Below are 24,176 nucleotides of genomic sequence, written 5' to 3' on the forward strand. Positions count from 1 at the left end.
CCCAGCTCATGTTTGGAGTCAATCTAGAACCAGCAAGGACCGAATAAAACATCAAGAAAAAAGAACGCCTGGTCCATGCCTAAAAAGGAATCTGATACACATGGTCCGTCCAGGAGCACTTGGCCGTCATAGAGAAGGTACTCTCTAGGCAGGAGTCAGGCAGTAATGGCAAAAAGTTCAAAGAGGTAAGATAGTTAAAAATGAAAGTGGCCACACGCACAGGCTGCCAGCACAATCATCCACCATCAACGTATTTTCTCTCTCCTCTTCTCACCCCCTCTCATAATAGTTAATGTTTATTAAGCATCTCGTATGTGTTAGGTACTGTGCTGTGTTTTTAGACGCACAACCACGTGTGGTCCTTAAAACCACCTTCTAAGATGTGTTCTACTGCCATTTTACAGATGAGAACACAGAGGCTCAGGGAGATTAGCTTGCTCAAGGTGCTTAGTGTTGGCTTAAGACCTGAGTTTCAAATGACACCACTGCTTTAGAAGCCTCTTCTTAGGTTTGTCTCAGAACTTCACAGGGCTGAGACTACTGGCCTTGAAGGAGGCATGGCGGATGGGACAGGGCTTCTGATGTCAACTTTCTCTGGGGTCACGACTATCACAGTTCATTTGCATCCCTACAGGTGGACTTGCACAACTTCCCACATTAGAGGCATCTAACGGAGCCATGTGATCTGTCCGTATTCTCCCACTGCCTGAGGTCAAGGCCTGAAGGACAGGTAGGTAACGTTTAAGCTTTAATTAGGTAACATTCTGCTCACGAGGGAGTAACCCAGCCCACCCGCAGGAAACTGGGGAACCAGGCATTCCTCCCTCTGAGCTCTCAAGCAGGCCCTCAAAGTCAAGGACCCACCTCCCCTCAGCTAGAAGGTAAGCTTTTTATCTTCATTTTTAATGGAAGGATAGTTGATTTACAATGTTGTGTTAGTTTCTGGTGTACAGCATACTGATTCAGTTATACATAGTTATTTTCATATTCTTTTCAATAGAGGTTATTACAAGATATTGAATATAGTCCCCTGTGCTCTACAGTAGGACCTTGTTGTTAATCTATTTTATATATAGTAGTGTGTATCTGTCAATCCCAAACTCCCAATTTATCCCTCCCTCCACTCCCCACCCTTGGTAACCATAAGTCTGTTTTCTATGTCTGTGAATCTGTTTGTGTTGTAAACAAGTTCATTCGCGTATCTGGAAGAAACTATAATTCAAAAACTTACATGCACCCCGATCTTCACAGCAGCACTATTTACAATAGCCAAGATATGGAAGCAACCTAAGTGTCCACTGACAGACGACTGAATAAAGAAGGTGTTTTATATATATATATATATATATATATATACACACACACACACACACACACACACACACACACAATGGAATACTGCTCATCCATAAAAAAGAGTTAAATAATGCCATTTGCAGCAACATAGATGGACCTAGAGATCATCACACTAAAAGCCAGAAACAGAAAGATAAATACCATATATCACTTACATGTGGAATATTTTAAAATGGCAAACAGAACATCAACTTGACTAGATGTTCTAGTAGACCAGGAACCTCATCTCTCTCACTTACCACTCTCTCTTCAGCACCTACCAGGATCTCCATCAAGTATTTAGTGAATCAATGAGTGAGTGAATCCAGAACAGAAGGCAAGTCCCGAGACGGCCGTGAGGATCAAGAAGTACTCAGACTGTCAGTAAAGAGCCTCGAGGAAGAACCACTTGATTTTAGCAGGTTAGAAAAGCATATGAAAAGGGGTACCTGACAGCCGGCATGGTACCCAGTGCCTATAAAGTGAATGTTTGTCCACAATTAAGATCAGAGACTTTGATCAACGGGGCTCTTGTCCGTAAGAGCCTTTAACTGGCAAGATGCAAAGAGACATCAGAATGGCCTCTCAACTTGGTCAAGCTAGAGGAGGCAGGGTCAGACTCAAAAGCAGGGCGTACGGCAATGTGGCCACTCCCAGGATTGCACCCCACCCTGCTGGGGCAGCCCTAGGGGAAAGGGGCTCGACCAGGAAAGGCGGGGAGAAGAGACAGGGACCTTGCGGGAGGAGCTCCACCCACCCCCAAGTGAACAAGGGCTGTCAGAGGCCCCTGCGTGAACAGAAAACCATTCCCCATGGGCTGAGAGAAGAGCATGATCTCACTGGACAAAGGCAACTTTAAAACACAGCGATTCACCTGCGGCACACATATCAAAATTGATTTCACAATCATTCCAGGGAAGGAGATTGATGCCCTCACACGTGGTCAAGTGATCAAATCTTGACATCAGCCTTGAAATCTTCCAAGACCCTTACAGACCTGTGTTCAGCGCCTCCTCCCTGTGCCCCTGCAGCCTCGGTTACATTGCCCACACGGTGACTGCCTCTAACCTTGCTTTTCTTCCATGGTTAGTCTCCTCGTGGGAAGGGACCCTATTGATTTCACAAGCACATGGAATACACATAGTAGGTACTTGGTTATATTTCTTTTTTTATTGAAGTATAGTCAGTTTGCAATGTTTTGTTAATTTCTGGTGTACAGCCTAGTGATTCAGTTTTATACATACATATATATATATATATATATATATATATATATATTTCTTTTCTTATTCTTTTTCACTATAGGCTATTACAAGGTATTGAATACTTCCCCGTGCTACACAGGAAGACCTTGCTGTGTATCTATTTTATATATAGTAGTTAGTATCTGCACATCCCAGGCTCCCAATTTATCCCTCCATGTCCTCCTTTTCCTCCCTGGTAACCATAAGGTTGTTTTCTGTCTGTGAGTCTGTTTCTGTTTTGTAAATAAGTTCATTTGTTTCACTTTTAAATTATATTTCTGAAGACTGACTTGGCCTGCTAAGGAGTGGGTATTAGATATGCAATTTGGACTCGCTATGGGTGATAGTGATGACTTGAAAATATCATATAAACATTCATTGAACACCCTCTAATGAAAGGATCTGTGTGTGCGTGCGCACACGTGCATGGGGGTGTGTATGCCCTGATCGATGGTGTGCTGAAATCACAGGGTCATCTTGTTGCAGGAAGTTTCACCAAGTTCCTGGGTATTTTGCCAATTGGGAAGAGAATGGAAGACCCTGTCTTTATAGTCTCAGCGTGAGGATCGGGTATTTAAGAATAGTTGGCATGACTCAACAAGTTCTAGAAAATGTGCCAGAGCTCAGACTTTCAAGAGAGGCCCTCTCACCTTGTTCTTACCGGGGGAATGACGTCAACCACAGACAGTTCACACAAGACAAAATGAAGCACCATGCCAATCTGGGAATCCAGGGCGGTGGGGGTTTTCTATAAGAGACTTCCTGAGAAATGCTGAGCTCCCCCCTTGACCAAATGGCAGTAAGTGACCACTCAGGAAGCCCTTCTCCAAACAGAGCTGGTCCAATGTGCTCACCCTCGCTGCGTCTTCTTGCCCGTCCCCTCTGTAATCTAAGCAGGTGACAACTTCATTCAGTTCTTAGCAACAAGAGGAGGTATCGATTCCCTGAGAATGCCCTAATGGCTGGAGACTGGGACACAAACCATAAATGGAGACTTTCTGATTCCAAGTGAAATTATAGTTTGCCCTGCGAGATTGCACAATAAATCAGGGGGAAAACCAGCCAACACAGGACTCTGGGGTCACTGAAGTGATGTTGACACATTACAATAATGAGAACTTGAAATACCTCATGCCCTATTGATTTTTAAGCTGAATCATTCCCACTGCAGAAGATTACAAGACTCTGTCTTGGAATCATGGCTCACACGGGAGATGCTGATGAAAAATACACCCAATCCAATCAAAATGAAAAGCTTCACTTGTACTTATTACAAATCTAATACCATTGTCCCCAGGCTGCGTGAGAGGCACTTACCTACAGCGGGGGGACAAGAATCACACTTTTTTCTTTTAATTAAAATTCTCCATACCTTCTCTTTTACACATGGCTCTTTGCTGTGACTCAACGGTACAAAGTACCCGAAGAAAAGAGACACAATGGCTCGATTAGCGCATAAAGGGGCAATTTCTTTATGCTTTTCTAATTCCAGGGTGGCTTTCAAGCTCCTTGCTTCACCATATCATTCTGAAGAATGGAAAATCATGTCCTAACAACCAAGTTATTTCCTAGTCAATAGGAAAAGATGCATTCCACCCGCATTTAGCAGCCACAGTAAACAAAGAATGCCTTGCCGATCTTTCCTTTTTTCCCCCCGAAAAGGGCTCCGTGGAGCTGAATAAACACAGTTGTGGGAGGCCAACTGGTGACATAAGTTAATTACTAACCTGTCACACAGAGAATGGTAATAATTTATTTGCACTGTTGCATTAACCAGAAGTCGCTTTTTGCCGATGGAATGTGTTGGGGAGAAGGTTTTAGAACATCGCTGCTTGCCCTGCACCCTATAGAAGGTTGTGATGATATTTTATTTGGGGGACCAGATACAACCGTGCTGTTGCTTTTCCGATGCATACTGTTCCGGCTGTAACTCAGAAAAAAACTGCTCACGTTTCTCAGCTTTAGGGGAGAGGGGACTAGCAAGCAGGAATAACATGCTTTCCTCAACAGGACTCTGAAAACATTATCCAGTTACGAAAGATATAATTATTACTTAGGTTGGCCAGGATTTAATACATAATAAATATTCTGGCACAATCCAGGACAATCACACATTCTTTGAAAACATTTACTGAGGTCCTCACATGGGCCAGGCATTGTGCGAGGGATTAATTATATATTGTTCACCTGTTCCCTGTCTTCACGAAGTTTATAACCTATCATTATAATCTAATTGTTGAGATGAACTCCTGCAGGCAAAAAACTATGGATCTAAAAGGGCCTGATTATAGAAGAAACCCTCACGTCCTCCCAAGGGGGTGGACTGAAATAAATGAATGGTATTTAGAAGCTAACTGGTCTTTCTTCGCTGTCAGACACCCTGATTGTTTTTCTTCAGTTAAATGGATCTGATGGTGCCTTGCTCTTTTTTTAAAATGTATATTCCTGCTCATAAATCTTCCTGAATTCTGCCATTTCATTAATTTTATCAACCCTGGAATAGCTCGGCAGAATTGGTCATCTGTTGACACGGCTACAGTTGGGACCTAGGTTCTTATGTATGTCCTTCATCCATTTATCAATGTGACTGAAAGCACATGAGTGATTTAAGACACCTTTTCCACACGTGTTGGTAGAAAAGTAGATCCAAAATTGGTATAAAGGAGGCGGTCTGATAGAAAACAAATGTATGGTTACCCAAGGGGAGAGGAGTCGGGAGGGATAAATTAGGATGTGGGATTTGCAGATACAAACTATTATAGACAAAATAGATACACAACAAGGTCCTACCGTAGAGCACAGGGAACTATACTCAATAGCTTGTAATAACCTATAATGAAAAAGTATTATATGTATAGCTGGATCGCTATGCTGTACACCAGTAACTGACACAACATTGCACATCAACTCTACTTCAGTAAAAAGAAAAAAAAAAAAAAGGAAGCGTCTGGGGGTGACCCCACCTGGTCTCATTCTGTTCTAGCCTCTCAAGAGCTGTTTTTATGTCCTTACACCAAGGTCCTTCTGCAAGCTGGAGAAGTCATCGACAACTTTCCAGAATTAAAAAGGAGGTGAGCACTGAACATGTAGACAGCCTGCCCAACGTTGACCTGCACATCCCAGCCAACGTCACCCTTGAAAGACCTGGGCTGGAAGGCAATGAACAAGCCTCTCTTCTCTTACTAACGTCAGTGATAAAACAGAGTAGTTCCATGTGCTGTTGATGGACTTTGTCCACCTGTGGCCAGATCCAGGGTCCAGCAGGTGTGAGCTGTGTGATCCGGGGTAAATTACTCGGACCGTTTCTGAAACTGCTCCCTCACCTGTAAATGAAGGCAACTGGGGCCCCTGCCACGGAGGATGCTTAGGAGGTTTAAATTAGCCGATCAATGCACAGCGCCTCCCACCGTGCATGTCAGATACAATACTCAGTGCACTTTAGCCGAGATGTTTTCCCCCAAGAGCACCAGGGCCTTCGCTCGGGGGCGTTTGCTTTGATTTTCTGAGCTCTGGGTTCAGCGAGGGGGCAACGCAGTGCAGGAACAAATTTTACATAACTCTGCCTACACGGATGTGTCAAGTGGGCAGCCAAAATTGATTCCCATCTGATAGTTTCTGGATTAGCAAGACCACAGCATGGGTATTAAAAGTTCGGCTCTGAGAAACAGTTCTAGCTGTTGAGAAACACAATTCCAGCAGCCCGCATGCCTGGTGCACAGCAGGCTCCCAATTCACTGCTGCAAAAGAATAACAAAAAGTCAAATGAAGCCCATGAAAAACACAGATGAAACAAAGTTCCGAAAATCAGAGCGTACCCGCTCTTCCCTTTCAAAGAGGCCTCTGCCACCACGTTCGTTGACAATCTAGTCTAAGTTGACAGGACAGAAATAAAAGATCGTGTGCCATTTTTAAATGCCAATTAATAAATACCAGTGCCGGAGGCCATGCCTTCCACAAGCCCCTGGCCATCTTCTCCAAGACACCCCAGAGTAGCACATATCCTTCTGGTTAACGTTTCGTGGACTCTTTCCCTAAACAGACGCCGGTTTTCATCTCCAACATTATGTCCTGTCACTGCAACAGATGGCTTTACACTGGAGCATATGAAAATATGAAATAGTTTATAAGCCTGGTGGAAACTATGAGATGCCTTCGGAAGATGAAGACCTCCGTGATTAACGTAAAGCGGCCGTGCAAGATTCTGTTAGAAACGAGCACCGTGAAGGTGCGTCGTGGACGAGACGCGGGGCCGTCAGTTCCACGTCTTCACGGGAGGGGGACCCACGCGGAGAGGCTCAGCTCCCAGTGAGACAGATCTGGGCCACGCGGAAAGGCAGAACACACTGCTTTTGAGAGCTGTGAGGCAGTGCCGCGTGTCACCAAGGGAGGGCTGTGGAATCTACTTCTTGGAGATCGAAAAGCCAGCAGAAAGCTCCGCCTGTCTCAGGTGGCCGACTAGAGGAAGCTTCAACCAGAGCGGTGACCGAAGGGGCAGTGAAGTCAGCCCGCTTATTGTTCTATAGATGCAGATCCATTTCCTGCTTCTTTTCAGAGCCGTATGGATAGATGTTTACCCGACCCAGTGAGTGTGGGCAGCTCAGCCAACCCAGCAGGTATGACCCACAGATCTGGAAGTGAGCTTCAGATCGTCCGCAGGGTAAAGGGAGGGGCTTTGGAGCCAGAATGCCTATTTCTAAGTGCCGCTGGTTGTACTGACTTGGCAAGGGGCGTAAGCGCTTTGTGTCTGATTCCTCATCCATAAGTGGGGGTAACAGGAGCATGTACATCCCAAGGCTGCTGTGAGGACAAGTGAGTTAGCATCCACAACAGGCTTAGGATACAGCCTGGCATATGGTGGGTGCGGCATACATGCTGCCTAGTGTCTATATTTAGTACTATGTTTGTGCAGAAATAAACACTACGATGTGGGTAAGGTTTTATATTTTTCCCTTGACTGACTGGTGTGAGACTGGCACTGACTTCCAATGGGTGCAACATATTAATGTTTCCCATGATGCATATGCATAAAAATCCCCGAAGCCCTCTCCCGGGCGTTTATCCCAGGGAAGCAAAACTCATGCTCACACAAAATCCTGTCCACAAATGTTCACAGCAGCTTTATTTGTGATAGCCACAAACAGCCCAGATGTCCTCCAATCAGTGAACAGTTCAACAGAACATGGCGCATACTACGTACTGTGAAATATTACTCAGCTGTGAAAAAGAACAGAAGATGGAGAGATGCAGTAATTTAGATAAAACTCCAAGGAATTACAGTTCTAGAATTAACCAATCCCAAAGTGTTAAATGGTGGTGATTCCACTTATAACGTATTTGAAGTGACAGAAGTTTAGAAATGGGGAATAGATTGGTGGTTGACAGAGATTAGGATTAAAGGATGCTGGTGGTGAGTGGAGGTGCATGTGGTTATAAAAGAGATTCTTGGCATCACGTTATCTACAAACAGTAACAGTTTTACTTCTTTTCCAATTTGGATTCCTCTTATTTCTTTTTCTTCTCTGATTGTCTTGGCCAGGACTTCCAAAACTATGCTGAATAAAAGTGGCAAGAGTGGGCGTCCTTGTCTTGTTCTGACTATGCTACAGAGCTACAGTAATCAAAACAGTATGGTACTGACACAAAAACAGACACATAGCTCAAAGGAACAGGACAGAAAGCTCAGAAATAAACCCACACACTTACAGCCAATTCATCTACAAGAAAGGAGTCAAGAATATACAATGGAGAAAAGACAGTCTCTTTGATAAGTGGTGCTGGGAAAATTGGACAGCTACCTGTAAAAGAATGAAATTAGTGCATTCTCTAACACCATATAAAAAACAAACTCAAAATGGATTAAAGATCTAAACATAAGACCAGATACTAAAAGAGATTCTTGAGATGGTCATGTTCAGTGTCTTATCTATGGCAGTAGATCCGTGACTCTACACGTGTAATAAAGTTGTGTAGAATTAAATACATGCATACAAATGAGTGCGAGTCAATCTGGGGAAAGTCTGAGTAAGATCAGTGGGTTGCAGCAATGATACGATGTGACACTATGGTTCTGCAAAATATAGCAATGGCAGGGAAACAGGATAAAGGCACCAGAGATCTCTCTGTATTATTTTTTACGAGTGTGTGTGAATCTACAACTACCTCAACAAGAGCTTCTATTGAAAACAAAGCCGAAGCCTAAATGAAGATGAAAATTCAGAGTTCCCAATACATTGGGGTGACAGCCAATTTCTTTCCTGTGTTTTCCAGCATTAAGGAAACACTCCTCATCAAGAGATCCCTGGATCTCTGTAGACACATCATGAAACGATTTAATAACTGTAAAGATTCTTTTTTTCTATTTAATGATGCATAGGTTACACCAGCCAGTTCCAGGTTTTGTGTATTCAGTCAGTACCTTGCAAGGAACGGAGGTCTGCTGAGTGAAGTGCATGGGTTTCTGAACCAGTCTGAACAGCACCTGCCTTTCTCTGAAGTGTTTTATTATTCTGAGTCGGGCCCGCTGAATCTCCCAAGGTATGAAGTTCAGTTCAAGATAAAAATATTTTATCTGTCCTTACAGCAAATTGAAAGGCTATAGAAAGGGTTTTGTTATTGCAGTGTTTTCATAAATATATAGTAAACATCTTTCACAGCGGGAAATTCAGCACAAAATACAATTTTCATACACAGCCATTCATGTGGCTGGCACAGGAAGATGAAATGACCCAGAGATGAATAAAAAAATAATAGTATACAACTTTTAGCAGCCCACAGTCCCTGTCAGGCACGCACAGCTGGGAGGATAAGGATCATGATTTTGCGGTACGGCCGATGAATGACAAGTGTCTGCAGCGTCAGGGGAATTTCATTTTCCTCTGTGGCCAAACCGTTATGCTTAACACCTAGCTTTATCATTTTCAGAAATTTTGCCAACAGCCAACCATCCCATTTCAGAGCACAAAATGACCCCCAACCTTAGCCAGGACATAATTTTCAATCAGCGATTTTTAGGTTTCTGGATCTCCTTGTAAGTCTATCGTAAGCACATTTTCAAAACAATTTGGGTTGCCTGTGTCTAACACAGCAGAAATCTAAGCTGATCTCCATCAGCTCAAGGGTGGGGAGCTGATCATAGGTTGTTCACAAAAATCGAAGCTCTTTTTTTTTCCTAAATAAAGTATTTTTTAATATCAAAGTGGTGCATGTTTGTTGAAGATAAAATGGAATAAAGGTGTAATCTTATTTTGAACAGCTTCACTGAGGTATAATTGATATATCAAAAACAAACAAACAAACAAACCCTGCATGTTTCAGTGGACAATTTGATGAGTTTGGACATATGCATCCACCCGTGATACCATCACCGTAGCCAAGGTAATAAACACATCCATCACGTCCAAAAGTCTCCTTGTGTCCTGTGTGGGTACGTGGGTTTGCATGTGATAAGAACTCTTAACATGAGCTCTGTCTACCCTCTTAAATCCTTAAGTGCACACCACCATATTGCTAACTATGGGCAGACGATGGATAGCAGGTCTCTAGAACTTACCTCTCATAACCTCAAGAGCAAAACTTTCATTTCTCCCCTGCTCCCTTCCCAGCCAAGCTCCGCAATAACCACAGAGGTCACCACCTCTTCTCAGTCCCTTAATTACCTGTCGGCAATTTCACCACGTACAGAAAACGTCTGCCTGTGGATGTCCATTTTCTAACAAAGTTTTCCTACCTCATTTCTGAAGTTTGCACTCTTTACTTGCAACACCACAGACGGCACTTCAGGTCGAGGAAGAGCCACTCCATTCCTTGAATGCTTCTTGGCACCCAACCCTGTATTGTTAGGGCTCTAGTTTGCTCCAATTTTCCTTCCCACTGTACACAATGCTGCAGTCAACCAATTTGCATCTTTGCAAACTTGAGCAATTACATAAATCCTAGAGGTAGAAATGCTGGGCCAAAGGAGATGCACTGTGTTTTTAAATAAAAATTTCCAAATTGTCTTGCACTGGAGAATGTACCATTCTGCATTCTCTCAACAGTGTACAGAATGCCTATTTCATCAAATGCATTGTTTGCCAATACAATATATGAAACATTTATATATACAGATGAAACATTTCACACATATAAATATAATACGTATGTATACATATATATACACATGTATAGGTAAAAAATGAAAATATTTTCATGTAATTATTGGTGTTTATATTTACCTTTCTGAAAACTATACACATGCTCCTTGCCAATTTGCCTTCTGTGTCATTAGTCAGTGTATCCACCTATCTATCCACCCTCCCACCCACCCATCCATCCATCCACCCATCCATTCAACCATCCACCTACCTACCCATCTATCCATCCACCCAACCACTTATCCATCTGTTCATCCACTTACATATTCTGTCAAGATTTAAGAAGGTTAGTTTTAATAAGAGGACCACAAGGACTTCCTAGGGCTAACCAAATCTGATCTATGTCAGATTCATTTTTCACCAATGTTAGAGCAAAGAAGCTTATGGCTCTGAGTCAAAAAGAGGCAGGAAACAGTTTTTGAAGTCATAAAGTTCCAAATTTGATTACCAATCCTTCTACTCACTAGCAGTGGCTAACCCTAGAAAAATCTTCTTGAGCCTCAGTCTCCATGCACGAAAAATGGGTATAATTAGAGTATCTGCCTCATCAAATTGCTGGATATGAACTCAATAATGTATTTTCAGAGGTCAACACAATGTGTGGCTCCCATCAACACTCAATAGATTCAGTATTAATGGTAACAATGTATAATTCTATATATTGAGCTGTTTCCTAATACATTACAACAAAACCTGGTTTCTTTGACTAGCAGCAGCAGAAGTTCAAGCCTGAAGCCCTTACAACACTGATGAACCTTTATACTTTAAGCTCTCTGGGCAAACTCTATAATGGGGATTCAGCAGATACCCACTTTCCCCTTGCTGGATGCCCTCTAAGTGACATGCAAAGCTTGTCCCTGGTTGTCTTTATTTTTAAAAGCAGATTCACATTAAATGTGGAAATATGTTAGAAACCAGTTCTACTGGATATGGAATGAAAATGGCCACTTTAAGCCCAATTTCCTAGTGTTTCCTTCTGTTAGTCACACAAGGTACATGTATTTGAGCACCACAGACTGACAGACAGCACATTAGACCCTCCTCTCATGGTCTTAGCTATGTGAGTTTATTCCCATTTCTTTACTGTTGAGCAACAGATTCTAGTTTAATTTTAAATTACTTCCTGAATCAACACTTCGATGGAATAGGTATTCCACAAAAGCCAATTCGATGAACTGTACTAAAACAGGAAATGTGACAATAATGGAGCCACCCAGAGCCTTTTGACAGTTCTGAAATGGGATTCACTCCTCACTTTCTATGTGTCAATGTGAGCTCCTTGGGCCCGAAATAGATGGGAAGAACTGTGATGGTTTCCACCCCCAGCTCAGTTCCTGGAATATTCTGGGGCTGTGGAAGGGCTGCTCAAGGGCCTTGGCATTGCTGGATGGCCAGACCAAAGCTGTTTAAGAGAGGTGACCTTTCCTCCTCCATATCCAGAAACCTGTGCCTTGCCTCAGGGAAAATGCAGTACATTCCTGTGGCTCGGCATCTTCAAGCTTTTGAGGGGCAAAGCATGGTGAGCTGTGGACCAACCCTCGAGCCATGGAAAGTTTGGGTCAGAAGGCAGAGGTGTCTGTCAGATCAGTGGATCCCACCGCCACAACCTCCCCTTCCTCCAACATTTTTGCATACAAGATGTAAGATGCTTCCTTTTAAAGGTCAGACCCATTCATGCCCTTGACAAGAAACGTTTTAATAGATAAATTCCTCCATCCATATATTCTCTTATTCAACTGAAGCTGGTTGAAATTCTCTCCCCTCATCTTGGTTTTCTGAACCATCTGTGTAGCCACGTTTAATTACAGACCTGCAAGTTTGTTTCTTCTTCTAATGCAGAATAAAGTGTGTCAAATTGGCACTTCTATTTAAACACCTACTCAAATTGTTTTTCTCTTCATAGGTTTTACTACATGCTAGAAATTCAACAGAGAAAGAGACAAGAGAGGTCATTCTCATGGTCTAAATGAAGAAAGGTAGACTGGCTTTTGCAAGATCAGGTTGGGAATCGAAAGACCTACATCTACCATATCCCATGTGGTATGGACCACACTGGACTCCCAGGAAAATTTTAAAGTGCCAGGAAACCAAAGGGTTAAGTTTCTTGAAGAGCTCATCCATTCTGTAAACTGTGCCTTTGTGAATGCACCTGCCTTCCTTTGGTGGTGCCTATTGTCGGAGGTGGTCACAGAAAGATAACCATCAGTCCTACTGACCGTGGTGAACCTCACGTTCAGGAGTATTTCAATAGCGGAAAAGAAAGCCATGGCCATGATCTCTCACTCTCGCTCAGAAATGTTGAAGTCAGTTTTCTTAACCAACTACTCCAGAGTGAAACCAGAAATGCCTTTTATTTAAAACTCAGATGAAGACGCTGCCTAAACATCTATGCTTCTGCACGGTTAGAAACTCAAATGACTAAAGAGCGTGGCAGAGTGGTTAGGAGCAGAGACGGTGGAGTTTAAAGCCCGCCACTGCCACCTAGAAGCTGTGTGACCTTGGGCGAATTACTCAACCTCTCTGGGCCTTGGTTCTCTCCTCTGTAAAAAGTAGATAGTAACAATATCAACCACGTAGGCTTGTCTTCAGAATCAAATGAATTACTATTTTAAAGCATTTACAACAGTACTTGGCACATATAAAACACTATTTAAGTGTTTATTAAATAAATAAGCAAATAAATTCATGTCCCAAACCTTTCAAGATAAAGAGAAAATAATGGTGCTTGAAGACCGAGGGGGAGAAAGGAAGGTTCTTAGAATTACTGTTGCATGACTCATTTAGTGATGGTGCATTTCTCTTCTCTTGACAACGGTACCACAGAAAGAAATCTCATTTTAGAGCAGTTTTCGGAGGCAACCCTGATCACATCAGGGAAAAGCAGGCACTTCAATCACAGTGACCCATGTCATATTTATAAGGCAAGATGCTCAGAGCAGGCGGCAGTAAAATTTTAAAGTCAAATTGTAAGAAAATACGGACCTTCGGATTTTGCATCATGAGCCTATTCACAGTATCCAACTGGAGATTCAAAAAGTTTAAGAGCTGAGATTCATTTCTCCACTCTCTTGAAAAATCTGGCCGAGTACAAAGTAGTCATAGCATCACTGATATTGCCTAGTGCAGAATTTCTCAACCTCAGCACCACTGGGCCAGGTAATTCTTCGTCGTTTTAGGGGAGGGACTGTCCTGGGCATCCTAGGATGTTGAGCTGCATTCCTGGTCTCCACACAGTAGATGCTAGGAACAGCCCTCGCCCAAACGTGACAACCAAAAATCTCCCCAATATGTTGCCAAACACTGTCCTTGGAGGGGAAGGGAGTGAGCAAATTACTCCTGGTTGAGAACCACCGACTAAGGGCATTGGCTGAGTATCCATTTTGTGTATCTTCCTGAAGTCAGATTAGCACATGTCAGTGGTGTCTGGGTACACTGAAGCCAGAAAATCCTGGACATGAATTGCACATTTGAATTATAAACAGTCTTAGAAGGTTGCTTCCCTGTCTCTACATGAGGCATGGCGATACCTGTCTTGCAGAGGGGTGGTCAGCACCAGAGAAACTATGGTGGAACTCCCAGCCTCACGCCTGGCGCGCGGAGGCAGCGAGGACCCGGGCAGGAAGGAGCGCTGCTGTGCCACTGTCCCTGCTGCTGCTGATGCCCTGTCACAGCATCCTCCTCCTCCTCAGTCTAATAAAAATGGAAGGCCTCTACTGATACACACAAATAAAGACAATACAGGCAACTGGCACTTTCATCTCAACAGCAAACAGGCAACTGGATTTCTCCACCAGCAGAGATTTCAATTAAACAACAAAGAAATACATCGGGCAGCAAAGGCAGACACCGATTTCTCCTGAAGAAGAAAAGAAAGGCTGATGGAGGCCTTCCTACTAGCTGCTCTTCACTGGTCCTCTTTCCAAAGCCAACATCGGTCACAGAGGGCACCTGACCCACTAGTCTGTTGCTGCTTTTTCTGGGTTGGATTCAAAGTGTGAGGGAAACACTGCTTCCTGATGGTCTGGTCGACGCTCTTTGTGTGACCAAGGTCTATCAAACCAATCTAGAAAACTGAGCCAACTAACCAGTACCTGCCGTAAATTGTGCCTACTAAGCACTCTGTAAGTGAAAAAACCCATTTGAAAGAATAGTGAGCTTTGGCTAATCAGATGAACAAGAATCCAGAATTCCAAACTTCACGTCTAGGAAAGTAGAGAAAAAGTAATAAATGTGCCCACCATTGCATTAAGAAAAGAAAAAAATCTCTCTACCAGCCTTAGCAGGTGGATACACTGTTTCTGCTACAATTATATCACTTCTCAAAAAGTCTCCTCTGGCCCTCCTGATGTTTGAACTAGTTGAAAGATTATTCAGCACCGATGAATGCTGGGGAACTAACAGTTCTTCTTGCTTTTCCTTTAAACCCAATGGAAATTTCACAAGAACTTGCACATACAAAATTGTGTTAAGAATATCCAATTGATCCTATTTACATTCGCTACATCAAAGTAGTCAGACATCACAGGCAAATGTGAAATGGGGACCTTCCCACACCCCATAGGTTATGCAAACACCTAACCAGAAAGAATACTTTGAAATTTTTATGGAGCAGGAAAAATTGGAAGTGTATTAATCCAGGCAGTGAAATTGGGCTTTTTGTCATTTTTAATTGCTTGAATTCATAACCTAGTTTTGCTGAATCAAAAACGAGTTGCTACAGCTGACACAAGCTGTTTCAGCCTTTTGGGCACATGCGTGCACACACACACACGCCCCCCGCAACTTTTCCTATAAGCTTTGTATCTACTAAAAAAAAAAAAAAACCTCCTGAAATAAATGTTTGGGACATTATAATAATTGAATAATTAACTACAAAGGTTTCCAGGTAGAGCACTGTGTGTTGAGAACAGACTTGCAAAGCTTTCTTTCTTTCTTTTATTTAGTTCTGGGCAAGCGGGGGTCAGGGAGATACAGCACGCATACCGAATTGTCAGGACAGCTATCTCATCGTATACGATTTAATTCAAATACATTAAATAATGCATAATCAAAATTTTTCCATGCCTTTATCCACTCCTGTTTACTATTGTTCATAATATGTGTAAACACTCGACTCTGCATGAAAATGAAGGCAAACAAATAGGACAAAGACGTGGACCCACAAATATGTACAAAACACCTAACACGTTATCACATTTTGAAGGTTCCAAGTCTACCACAAAATCAAGTCTCAAGTGTGAAAATCTTTAAGGGTCCATGTCTTGCTTCCCTACGTATTTTTATGTTTGTCAGAAAATCAACACAAAATGGGGATTAAAGTCTCATAAAAGGACTTTGATTTTATTTCCATTAGACTTCCCCTCAAAGAACTTATTGGAGACTGACACGTGTGAAATTTTTCAAATATAGCTGAAACTAAACATAAATAAAGATTTAATTAATAATAACGAGGTTTGATTATTATTTCATAAGTGTCCTTCCTCTTTTGCCCCGCCCCAAGTTCTACTTCTCTGGTACTGCAACTTTGCTCAAAACCTAATATAAAAATTATAAGTTTAGACAGAAACGAAGACCAAAACTGTCTTTCCTGGGACATTATAATAGTGATTTGGCTCCAGACTGACACCCAACCAAGTTCTCTGTAATTAAGCAGAAAACGGTAAGGAACACATACTCTGATTCTCATGTAATATTCTCAAAATACAGCCACACAGTCTCAGAATCTCACAGCTGTAATTCAGAGGAAAGCAATTGTTGCCAAAAGTCCTCTACCTGAAATCTACTTCAACCTTTGTGTTATACTTACGGAGAGAGAAAAAAATTGGAAAAAAAGAAAGACACTATTTTTGTGATACTTTAATGAGCTGGCCCGTAAGTCAAGGCTGATAGCTCTTTCTACTAAACCCAAGCAAATACAGATTCAAATGAATCCAGATTCTAAACTTAAGTCAGGTAATAGGGAAAAGAGAAGTTTGAGGGACGAGGTTACAATAGATAAACGTACAAATACGCAATAAAGTTATAACAGGCAAAGTGCGCTGTTGTAAACATCTATCCCTTTTCCATACAACAGAGAAAAGACTCAGCTCTGTTCATGTTAAAGGCATTCTGCAAGCGTCTCTTTGCTTGGTTAAAGTGAAATGTCCAGAAAAGTTTGACGTAAGATTAGTGCAGCATGGATCGCCTGATATTAATCCGTGTGCAGGAGCAGAGATCCCAAAAAAGAAAAAGAGAACCAGCTGTCGATTACCCTTCAGGATGCAAAACGTTTGTTAAGATAAACACACAGTAGTGAGACGATACCTGAAAATCTTTCTGTGTTTGGGTACAAAATTAAGGAAAGACAGATGGAAAGAAATACAGGTGGATGGGGAGAGGAAGGAAGGGAGGAAAGAGGGAGGAAGGAACGGAGGGAGGGCAAAGGAGGAGGATTAAGAAAGAGCCAGAGGGAACCTTCCCCGTAGGTAAGACTTTCACCAACTCTTCAGAGAAGCAATTTTCTCTGTATTCTAACACAGAGGACGCATCAGTGTGTGTGTGTAGAGTGTGAGTGGGCAGACAGGGTTTGAAAAATCCTGCTTCTTATGAGAAAATTATGAATGCTGCCTGCCTTCCCGGAGAGCGTCAGTGTAAACAGCTATCACCACTGGCTTTACTTCCTTGAACAACAACCCTCTTCAAACTTAATCACGGCAAACCACAAAGGCAAGTTACTCCACATCACAAAGACATCTACTCATGCCCTTTGGATTTCCGAAGACACATTTCGGTCAAAAAGAGAGAACACAGCTGAGAAAGACTTTATAGTCTTGAACCAAACATTTACTACCCAGCTACCCACCTCCCCAAAAAGGATGACATAATCATTTTGACTGCCTCCATTATAAACCACATTCATGTCCCTGTGACCAAAATTAAAACCGTATAAACAATGAGTAAATCGTGAGATATTTAAAGCTAATCAGAAAGTGACTCCTTGAACGGGTAATTTAATGAACAGTTTACTAAGATGATTTTGCCAACAGAACTTTTGGATTCAGAATTCCTCTTGGGCCTCTCTGAAGTAGAGGAGGGGCACACCTCTTTGTCAACAGAAATAAGTAACACGACCAGTTTCACTGTAATCTGAAAATAATGGTTAGAGGGACAGGTTGAGACGGAGGCTTCTAGGTGCTCCTTCTAGGCTGATAAATGTATTCCACGCTTGTCTATTTTTTTTTTAAGCTTGACAGTTAATTCCATCACTTTGAAAGGCAACGCACATTTCCCCCACTGGATCTCTCAAGAAGGGCGACTCCTGTTTCATTTAATAAAATAGTCCAGAGCTTATTTCTCAAGCCAAAGCCTTTCTGGGATTTACTCCCTCTTCCCTGGAATCTGGAAAAGCAGAGGAGAGAGAGTACCCCGGCGCAACTAGCACGGTAGACATGTCTGCACAAATCTGAAAGGCATCTCCCCGCGCGCGCACGCACACACACACACACACACACACACACATGCCCCCGCGGAACGTGAGCGTGCCAACTTTCCAAATGCACGGTCCATCTGGCCAGGCATTTCAGAAGCCTCTCATTTGAAGAACCGCGCAGCTCTTGCAAAACCCCTGCTAGCCTATTGGGACTTGGACGCCGTTTCTTATAAACGCTTATTCATCTCTGGAAATAAAGTTAAACGGAGCCAATGAGCATGGGCAATGAAGTTCCCCACCAACTTCTAGTCAGCACAGAAAATCCATTCGTCCCCGGGGCTCTCCAGTCGCTCCGAACGCCCCTCGCCCTGTCCAGGTGCTCAGCGCCCCTGGGTGTGCCCCGGGCGCGCCTGAGCCCTGCCTCCCAGGTCCCCGGGGCTGGCCTTACGTACCGAGGCTCATTCACGCGCGGCCAGTGCACCCGCAGCCTTCTATCCCGGCCCGGCTCTGCCCGGATTCCATCCGCCGCCAAGTCCCTATTCTGAGCAGCAGCCCCGGAGGCGCACACGCCGCCACCCGCTCTGCGTGAACGTTGGGCAGCGGCTGACGGCGGCTCCTCTGCCACAGGCAGCCCAAAATGTCAATTTGCACACTCCTCCCCCCTGTCGCCCGCCCCCGATCCCCGTCCCTCTTCTACCCCCTCCCGCGAGTCAGTGGGCTTCAGGAAAGCTCGGCAGACGCTGCCTGCTCTCCATCCCTGCTCTCCCTCGCTGCCTCCCTTCCCCTGACAGTGCTCAGAGCCGTCTTCTCTCGCCTTACCTGAAGGGCATCTCCCACGACTGCAATTAGCTGCCAGGATTTCATTGTCGGCTGCAAAGTGCCTCCTGTTTCCTCCCCGGGAGAACACGGGAGAAGTCCGAGGCTCCAGCCAGCGGCACCCACGTGCTAGCAATGTAAATGACTCCAGTCATCTGTCGTGCGCGCCGAGCCCGCGCTCGCCCGGCCGCCTGGCAGCCTGACACCGCCGCCGGCAGGTGCGGAGCGCGCGGGGAGCGAGCGCGAGCGAGCGAGCGAGCGAGCGAGCAGCCCGAGCGAGGAGGCAATCAACGCGGAGACGCACACAAAGGGAGGCCGCCGAGGTGCCGGGGACGCTGCCGCGCCCGAGCCCAGCTGCCCGGGCAGCCTCGGCAACACTCGCCAAATTGGATGCCCAATGTTTTTGCAAAGTCTTGCAGCCCGGGGACGGCGGTGGTTGCCGAGGCTGTGTGGGTCCTGCCTCCAAGCTTCCCCAAGCGCTTGCAAAAGCACGGAGCTGGCGGCGGTCTCTCGCGTCTCTCCCTCGCTCGCTCGCTCGCTCGCTGTCCTGCACGTGTCCCCTTCCCTTGTTCTTTCAAGCATTAAATATGTACCACATGACAGAATAGGGCACCTTGCACGGTCCTCCGAGTCCACACTTGACAACCAATTTTAACTCACGAGCAGTGAAATGTCTAAAGGCAGGATATAAGCACTTCCAATTACTTACACTACTGCTGCATTATTCAAAATGTCCACGGGACGGTATTTATGACTTCCAATATGCTACTTCCCATATAAATACTAGTAAAAAATACCACTCCCTTCCCCCAGCGCGGCTGCTCAGCTTTCCTCAGTGTTTCCTCCCAGAAGCGGTTCGACTTTTTTTTTTTCAGTAGTTAAAGCTTTGTGGTCGTAAATCTTCTTACACATTATGCAGTCAAAGAGGATGCTCTGAAGTCCCAGCCTGCTTTGAGGAGGGAAGTAGGTGCCATGTCCTCTTGAACTCCAGAGATCACTTTCTAAAATGTATTTACCTTGAATAATAGTGGAATCAAAATAAATTTCCCATTTTTCCCCCCTGAAAGTCCTCACACATATGTATTTTTGACTTACATGGAATGAGTTACACAAGGTTCTACCTAGTCCTAGCCAAGCTATCCCCAGTCTCAGCCGTAGCTTTAGCTAAAGATCAAACCATCTCTTGCTGGGTAAGTGAGTCTTGATTCTACTTTTTTCTTCGATCAAAACTGCAGGCTACATGCACTGAGATGGCCTTGATTCTTCAAGCAACCATCCATTGAATAGGAGGGCTCTGTATGTGGGAGAGAATTTCATAGAGATATACTCTATTTGATTAACAGTGAAATAATCATTGCTTTCCTGTGTCAACTTCTTGGAGAGTTTATGTTAGCTAAAGGCCTTGTGTACCAACTGATTTGGATTTTATATATTGGTAAGCACATTTTAAAATGCTAATAAATCTTTCAAATATTCATTTTCACATTTATTACACAGCTCCACAACCAGAGGCAATATTTCCAGGGCTTTTTTTTTTTCTTTGAACATGCCAAGTCCTTACATAACCACCATCCATCTCTGTCACACCAGTAACAAAATGAGGAAAGTTTCTTTTTTCCTGTTTCTAGGCATTAAGGGCATTTTTAAATACTGCGTTCATATAGTGTTCAACTTGCTCCTTGTGAAGTTAAGAAAAGTTTATGTGTGTTTTTTCTGCCTGCATTTCTCGGGGGCAGTAGCATTGAAAGGCTCCTAAGAGGACATTAGGTAAAACTTTTTCAGTAAGGATGTCATGCAAAATACACGACACTCCTTGATTAACAGTTAACCCCTAATGTAGGTACATACTATCCTCTGGACATGGTCTGCAATGACATCAGGGTAAGTGGCAAAAAGTTTCTAGACCATTAGCTTAACCAGAACCCTGTGTTACTGGAGAGAGACACACATATAGAGAATTCTTATCACAGCCTAAACGAGTATTCTCAGTGGAGTAATTTGATTCACAAATCAGTTCACAAAAGCAAGGTTATTCGAAGTTAAGGATGGGGGGGCGGTGGAGAGACAGCAAAGCCTAATTAGAACCCCATTGTCCCTGTGTTCCCTGGCACATATGGCCATTTAATCACAGAGTGTGACAACCTTGGCAGATGTTGCCAAACCTGGTTATTGATATAAATTGCTATTCTCTTGTGTAAGGGCCCCGGCAAAGAGTTAAAACAATGTCTGCACTCACCCAAAGGGACACACAGGTTCGCGCTAGCATCTGTGGTAACAAGACAAGACGGTGCAGAGCTAAGGCTGTTTCCTTGTTCTCGCTCCATAAGGGAAACAGCGATGGAGGAAACCCTCAAGCCAAGAAGGAGAGGAAGTCTCCTTGTGGGATGGTAAGTGGGTACTGCCCCTCTGGAAACGGACTCACTGGTATCTATTAACACGAGAAGTGTGCACAGCCAACAAGCACCTGTTCTGCTGCTAATGTCCACCCCGATGAAAAATATACACAAGTGCTCATGGGGATCGACGCACCACTGCTTGTAATTGGAAAAAAGTGACAAACTAAATACCCACTGGCATACAAAATACGACCTATCCTATGATGGAATACTATAGAGCAGTGAAAAGAACTAACTAAAGCTATGTGGAAATAATCTATAGCTAGACAGACACAGACAGGTACAGACAGAGATTAAGTTATCCATGCATACTACGTAGAACAACTATTACACATAAATATTTTAGCAAACATTCTGCTGAGATGAAATCTGTTTCAGATACATGGATTTCATCCATACAATATGGTACCATTTATGGAAGGAAATGCACAAATGAAATAATATTATGGCTTATCCATAGATGAAGAAATCTTCCTGAATGTATAGAAAAAGACACAGGACGGGGGCTGACCTGCGACAGCCCCTGAGCCAGATGCAGCCGCTGCCTGTTTGAGTACCGCCCACTAGCCAAAATGGTTTTTATATTTTAAGTATTTAGAAGCATTCAAGGACAACGGCTTTATGAAATGTGAAAACGTAGGAAATCCAAATGTCAGTGTCCGTGAATGAAGTTTTATCAGAACACGACGATGTCTGTTTGCTTCCACGCTGCGGAAACCAGCTTTCGCTCCAAGAACCAGAGAGCTGAGTGGTTATGACAGAGACCCAACGGCCCACAGAGCCTAAAACATTTCCTCTCGGGCCTTTTACAGAACAAGTGTGCTGACCCCTGGCCTGGAAGAACGGCCCGGAGTCATAACTGCGTTATCTCCAGGGAAAGACAGAGGAGAGGCTCCTGTCGGAGGCCGAGGTTGAGAGAGCTCCAGGGCTCCTTTCAAGAGGCCATTTACATACTTCCGTTTTCGACTTCTATAAAAGGTAACGTGTGTGTTACATGTACATAAAGCTTTGAAAGATATACAGATATATATGCATACATATACTTACATACACACATATAACCTACATACAATTTATTTTAATTGTAAAGCGTATGTGCATATATGTGTATGTGTATAAACATACACACAGATACCTTTTTAATTAAGTCTGTATGTGTACAAAACCTTTAAAGATATACACTTACATACATACATGCATATATACATACGAACATATATATATGGTTTGTTTTGACTATAAAGAAAATGTGTATTCCATTTTTGCGTATGTGGGTGTCTATACACACATGTATAGATACATAGACTTGGAGAAAATCATTCAAAATGGGCAGTTCCTGGTGGTAGAAATATGATGCTTATTATCTTCTTCTTTGTTATTTCAGGTAGTTGTCAGTTTTCCAAAGAGACGAAAATGTAAGAGAATGGTGGACACCCCGGCCACGTGAGTGGTGACAACTGTCACTGTGCCAATATCATTTTTCTCACCCAGAAACTGTCTTTTCTCTTCAAATGTTGAATGATAAAATCTCTTTTAAAAAAACATCCAGGTTTGGCTCACGCTCACCTAACATTTCTGGAAAACTCCAGTGTCTAATTGCTTCTTAGAGGGGGAAAAATTGCTAAGCCTCAATGCACTAAAGATTTTCATAAAAATCAATCTTATCCTTGAAGTAAAATGCGACACAGATTATCCTTTCTGCTAGAAGTTATGGTAATGACCTCCTGAGAAACGCCTCACCATACAGGCATATTGCCTCTTTACCAGTTTGAAAATATGTTCCCATAGAAAGGCACGAAGCAGGTACCAGCTGAAGAAAAAAAGGAAAATGACATAGCAACCACACTGGTGCTTTGCAGGGTTAGGACAGTGGGACCTGATGATTTCCTTCGTCCTGACATCGAATAATCCCGTGGCATCAGGAAAGGTGAGCTTAATGAGGCGTATTCAGGTGGGGGAGGGTGGGACTGACAGCGGACTTGTGGTTATATTCCTAAATGGGTTCCATTAGCTCAACACTGGTTGCTGGTAAATGACTGCATTTCCTAATAGACAAATACATGAATCACCTGGACATCTTTAAGAAGCCTGCTCTGTGGAATGGTTCACCTTACAGCTTCAGACTAGGACCGAGTGAATGGCCTTCTCTAATGAAGCTTAGCAGACTTTTTTCGAGCAAGAAACAGAATTATTGCAACTGAACGTTCATCCCTCCCCCTATAATTCAGCACGCACACATAACTGCACCCTTGAGGGGGCGAGCGTCAAGCACGTCACGGAGAGCAATTTTTTTTAATAGCATGACAACAAATAAGTATTGTTTTCAGTGCTTTTTATCATTATAAAACCAACTCGTGTTTATGGTGGAAAATTTTTTAAAAATTGGAAAACCACAGGGGAAGAAAGGTCACTCGTCATGTTACCACCCAAAGAGAGCCACGTGTAATATTTTAGTGCAAATCTGTCTACTTCAGACATTTTTCACTGTATACATAACTAAAAAAAATCATAAGCACACAAAAGACATTGTATTATAGAAACGAACTGCCTTATCATAGTTTATATGGCTCTTGGCAATACATTCTGGAAGATTTTCTGCCATAATAAAAAAAAAAGAATGATAACACCAATTTCGGCATGCTGTGATGGTATGTGATTTCTTTTCACTCTAAGTTAGATAACACTGAAGTGAACATCTTTGTCCACAATGTCACGGGCTTGTCGCTCATTCAATACATCAGGGTAAAATATCGAGTAGTGAAAGTGGTGAGACAAAAGGTAGGCACCATGTTTATTAAGCCTTTGGATGCAAGGAACCAGGGTCTGGGACTGTTACACTGATCCA

General features: G+C 43.3%; 1 protein-coding gene across 2 annotated transcripts in view; it reads right to left on the reverse strand.

Moving 5' to 3' along the window:
- RBFOX1 (RNA binding fox-1 homolog 1) overlaps positions 1-24,176 on the reverse strand; it is a 1,384,890-nt gene that overhangs the window by 1,000,175 nt on the left and 360,539 nt on the right. Inside the window, exon 1 of one of the 2 annotated variants that reach the window (XM_072942259.1) lies at positions 18,939-19,004. The exons of the other annotated variant lie outside the window; for it this stretch is intronic. Within the exon in view, the coding sequence (XP_072798360.1) occupies positions 18,939-18,983 (45 nt within the window). The 5' untranslated portion in view covers positions 18,984-19,004. Of the gene's footprint in view, positions 1-18,938; positions 19,005-24,176 lie in introns of those variants that run through there. 2 annotated transcript variants of the gene reach the window in all.

Source organism: Vicugna pacos, chromosome 18, assembly GCF_048564905.1.
Source record: "Vicugna pacos chromosome 18, VicPac4, whole genome shotgun sequence".
Lineage (NCBI taxonomy): Eukaryota > Metazoa > Chordata > Mammalia > Artiodactyla > Camelidae > Vicugna > Vicugna pacos.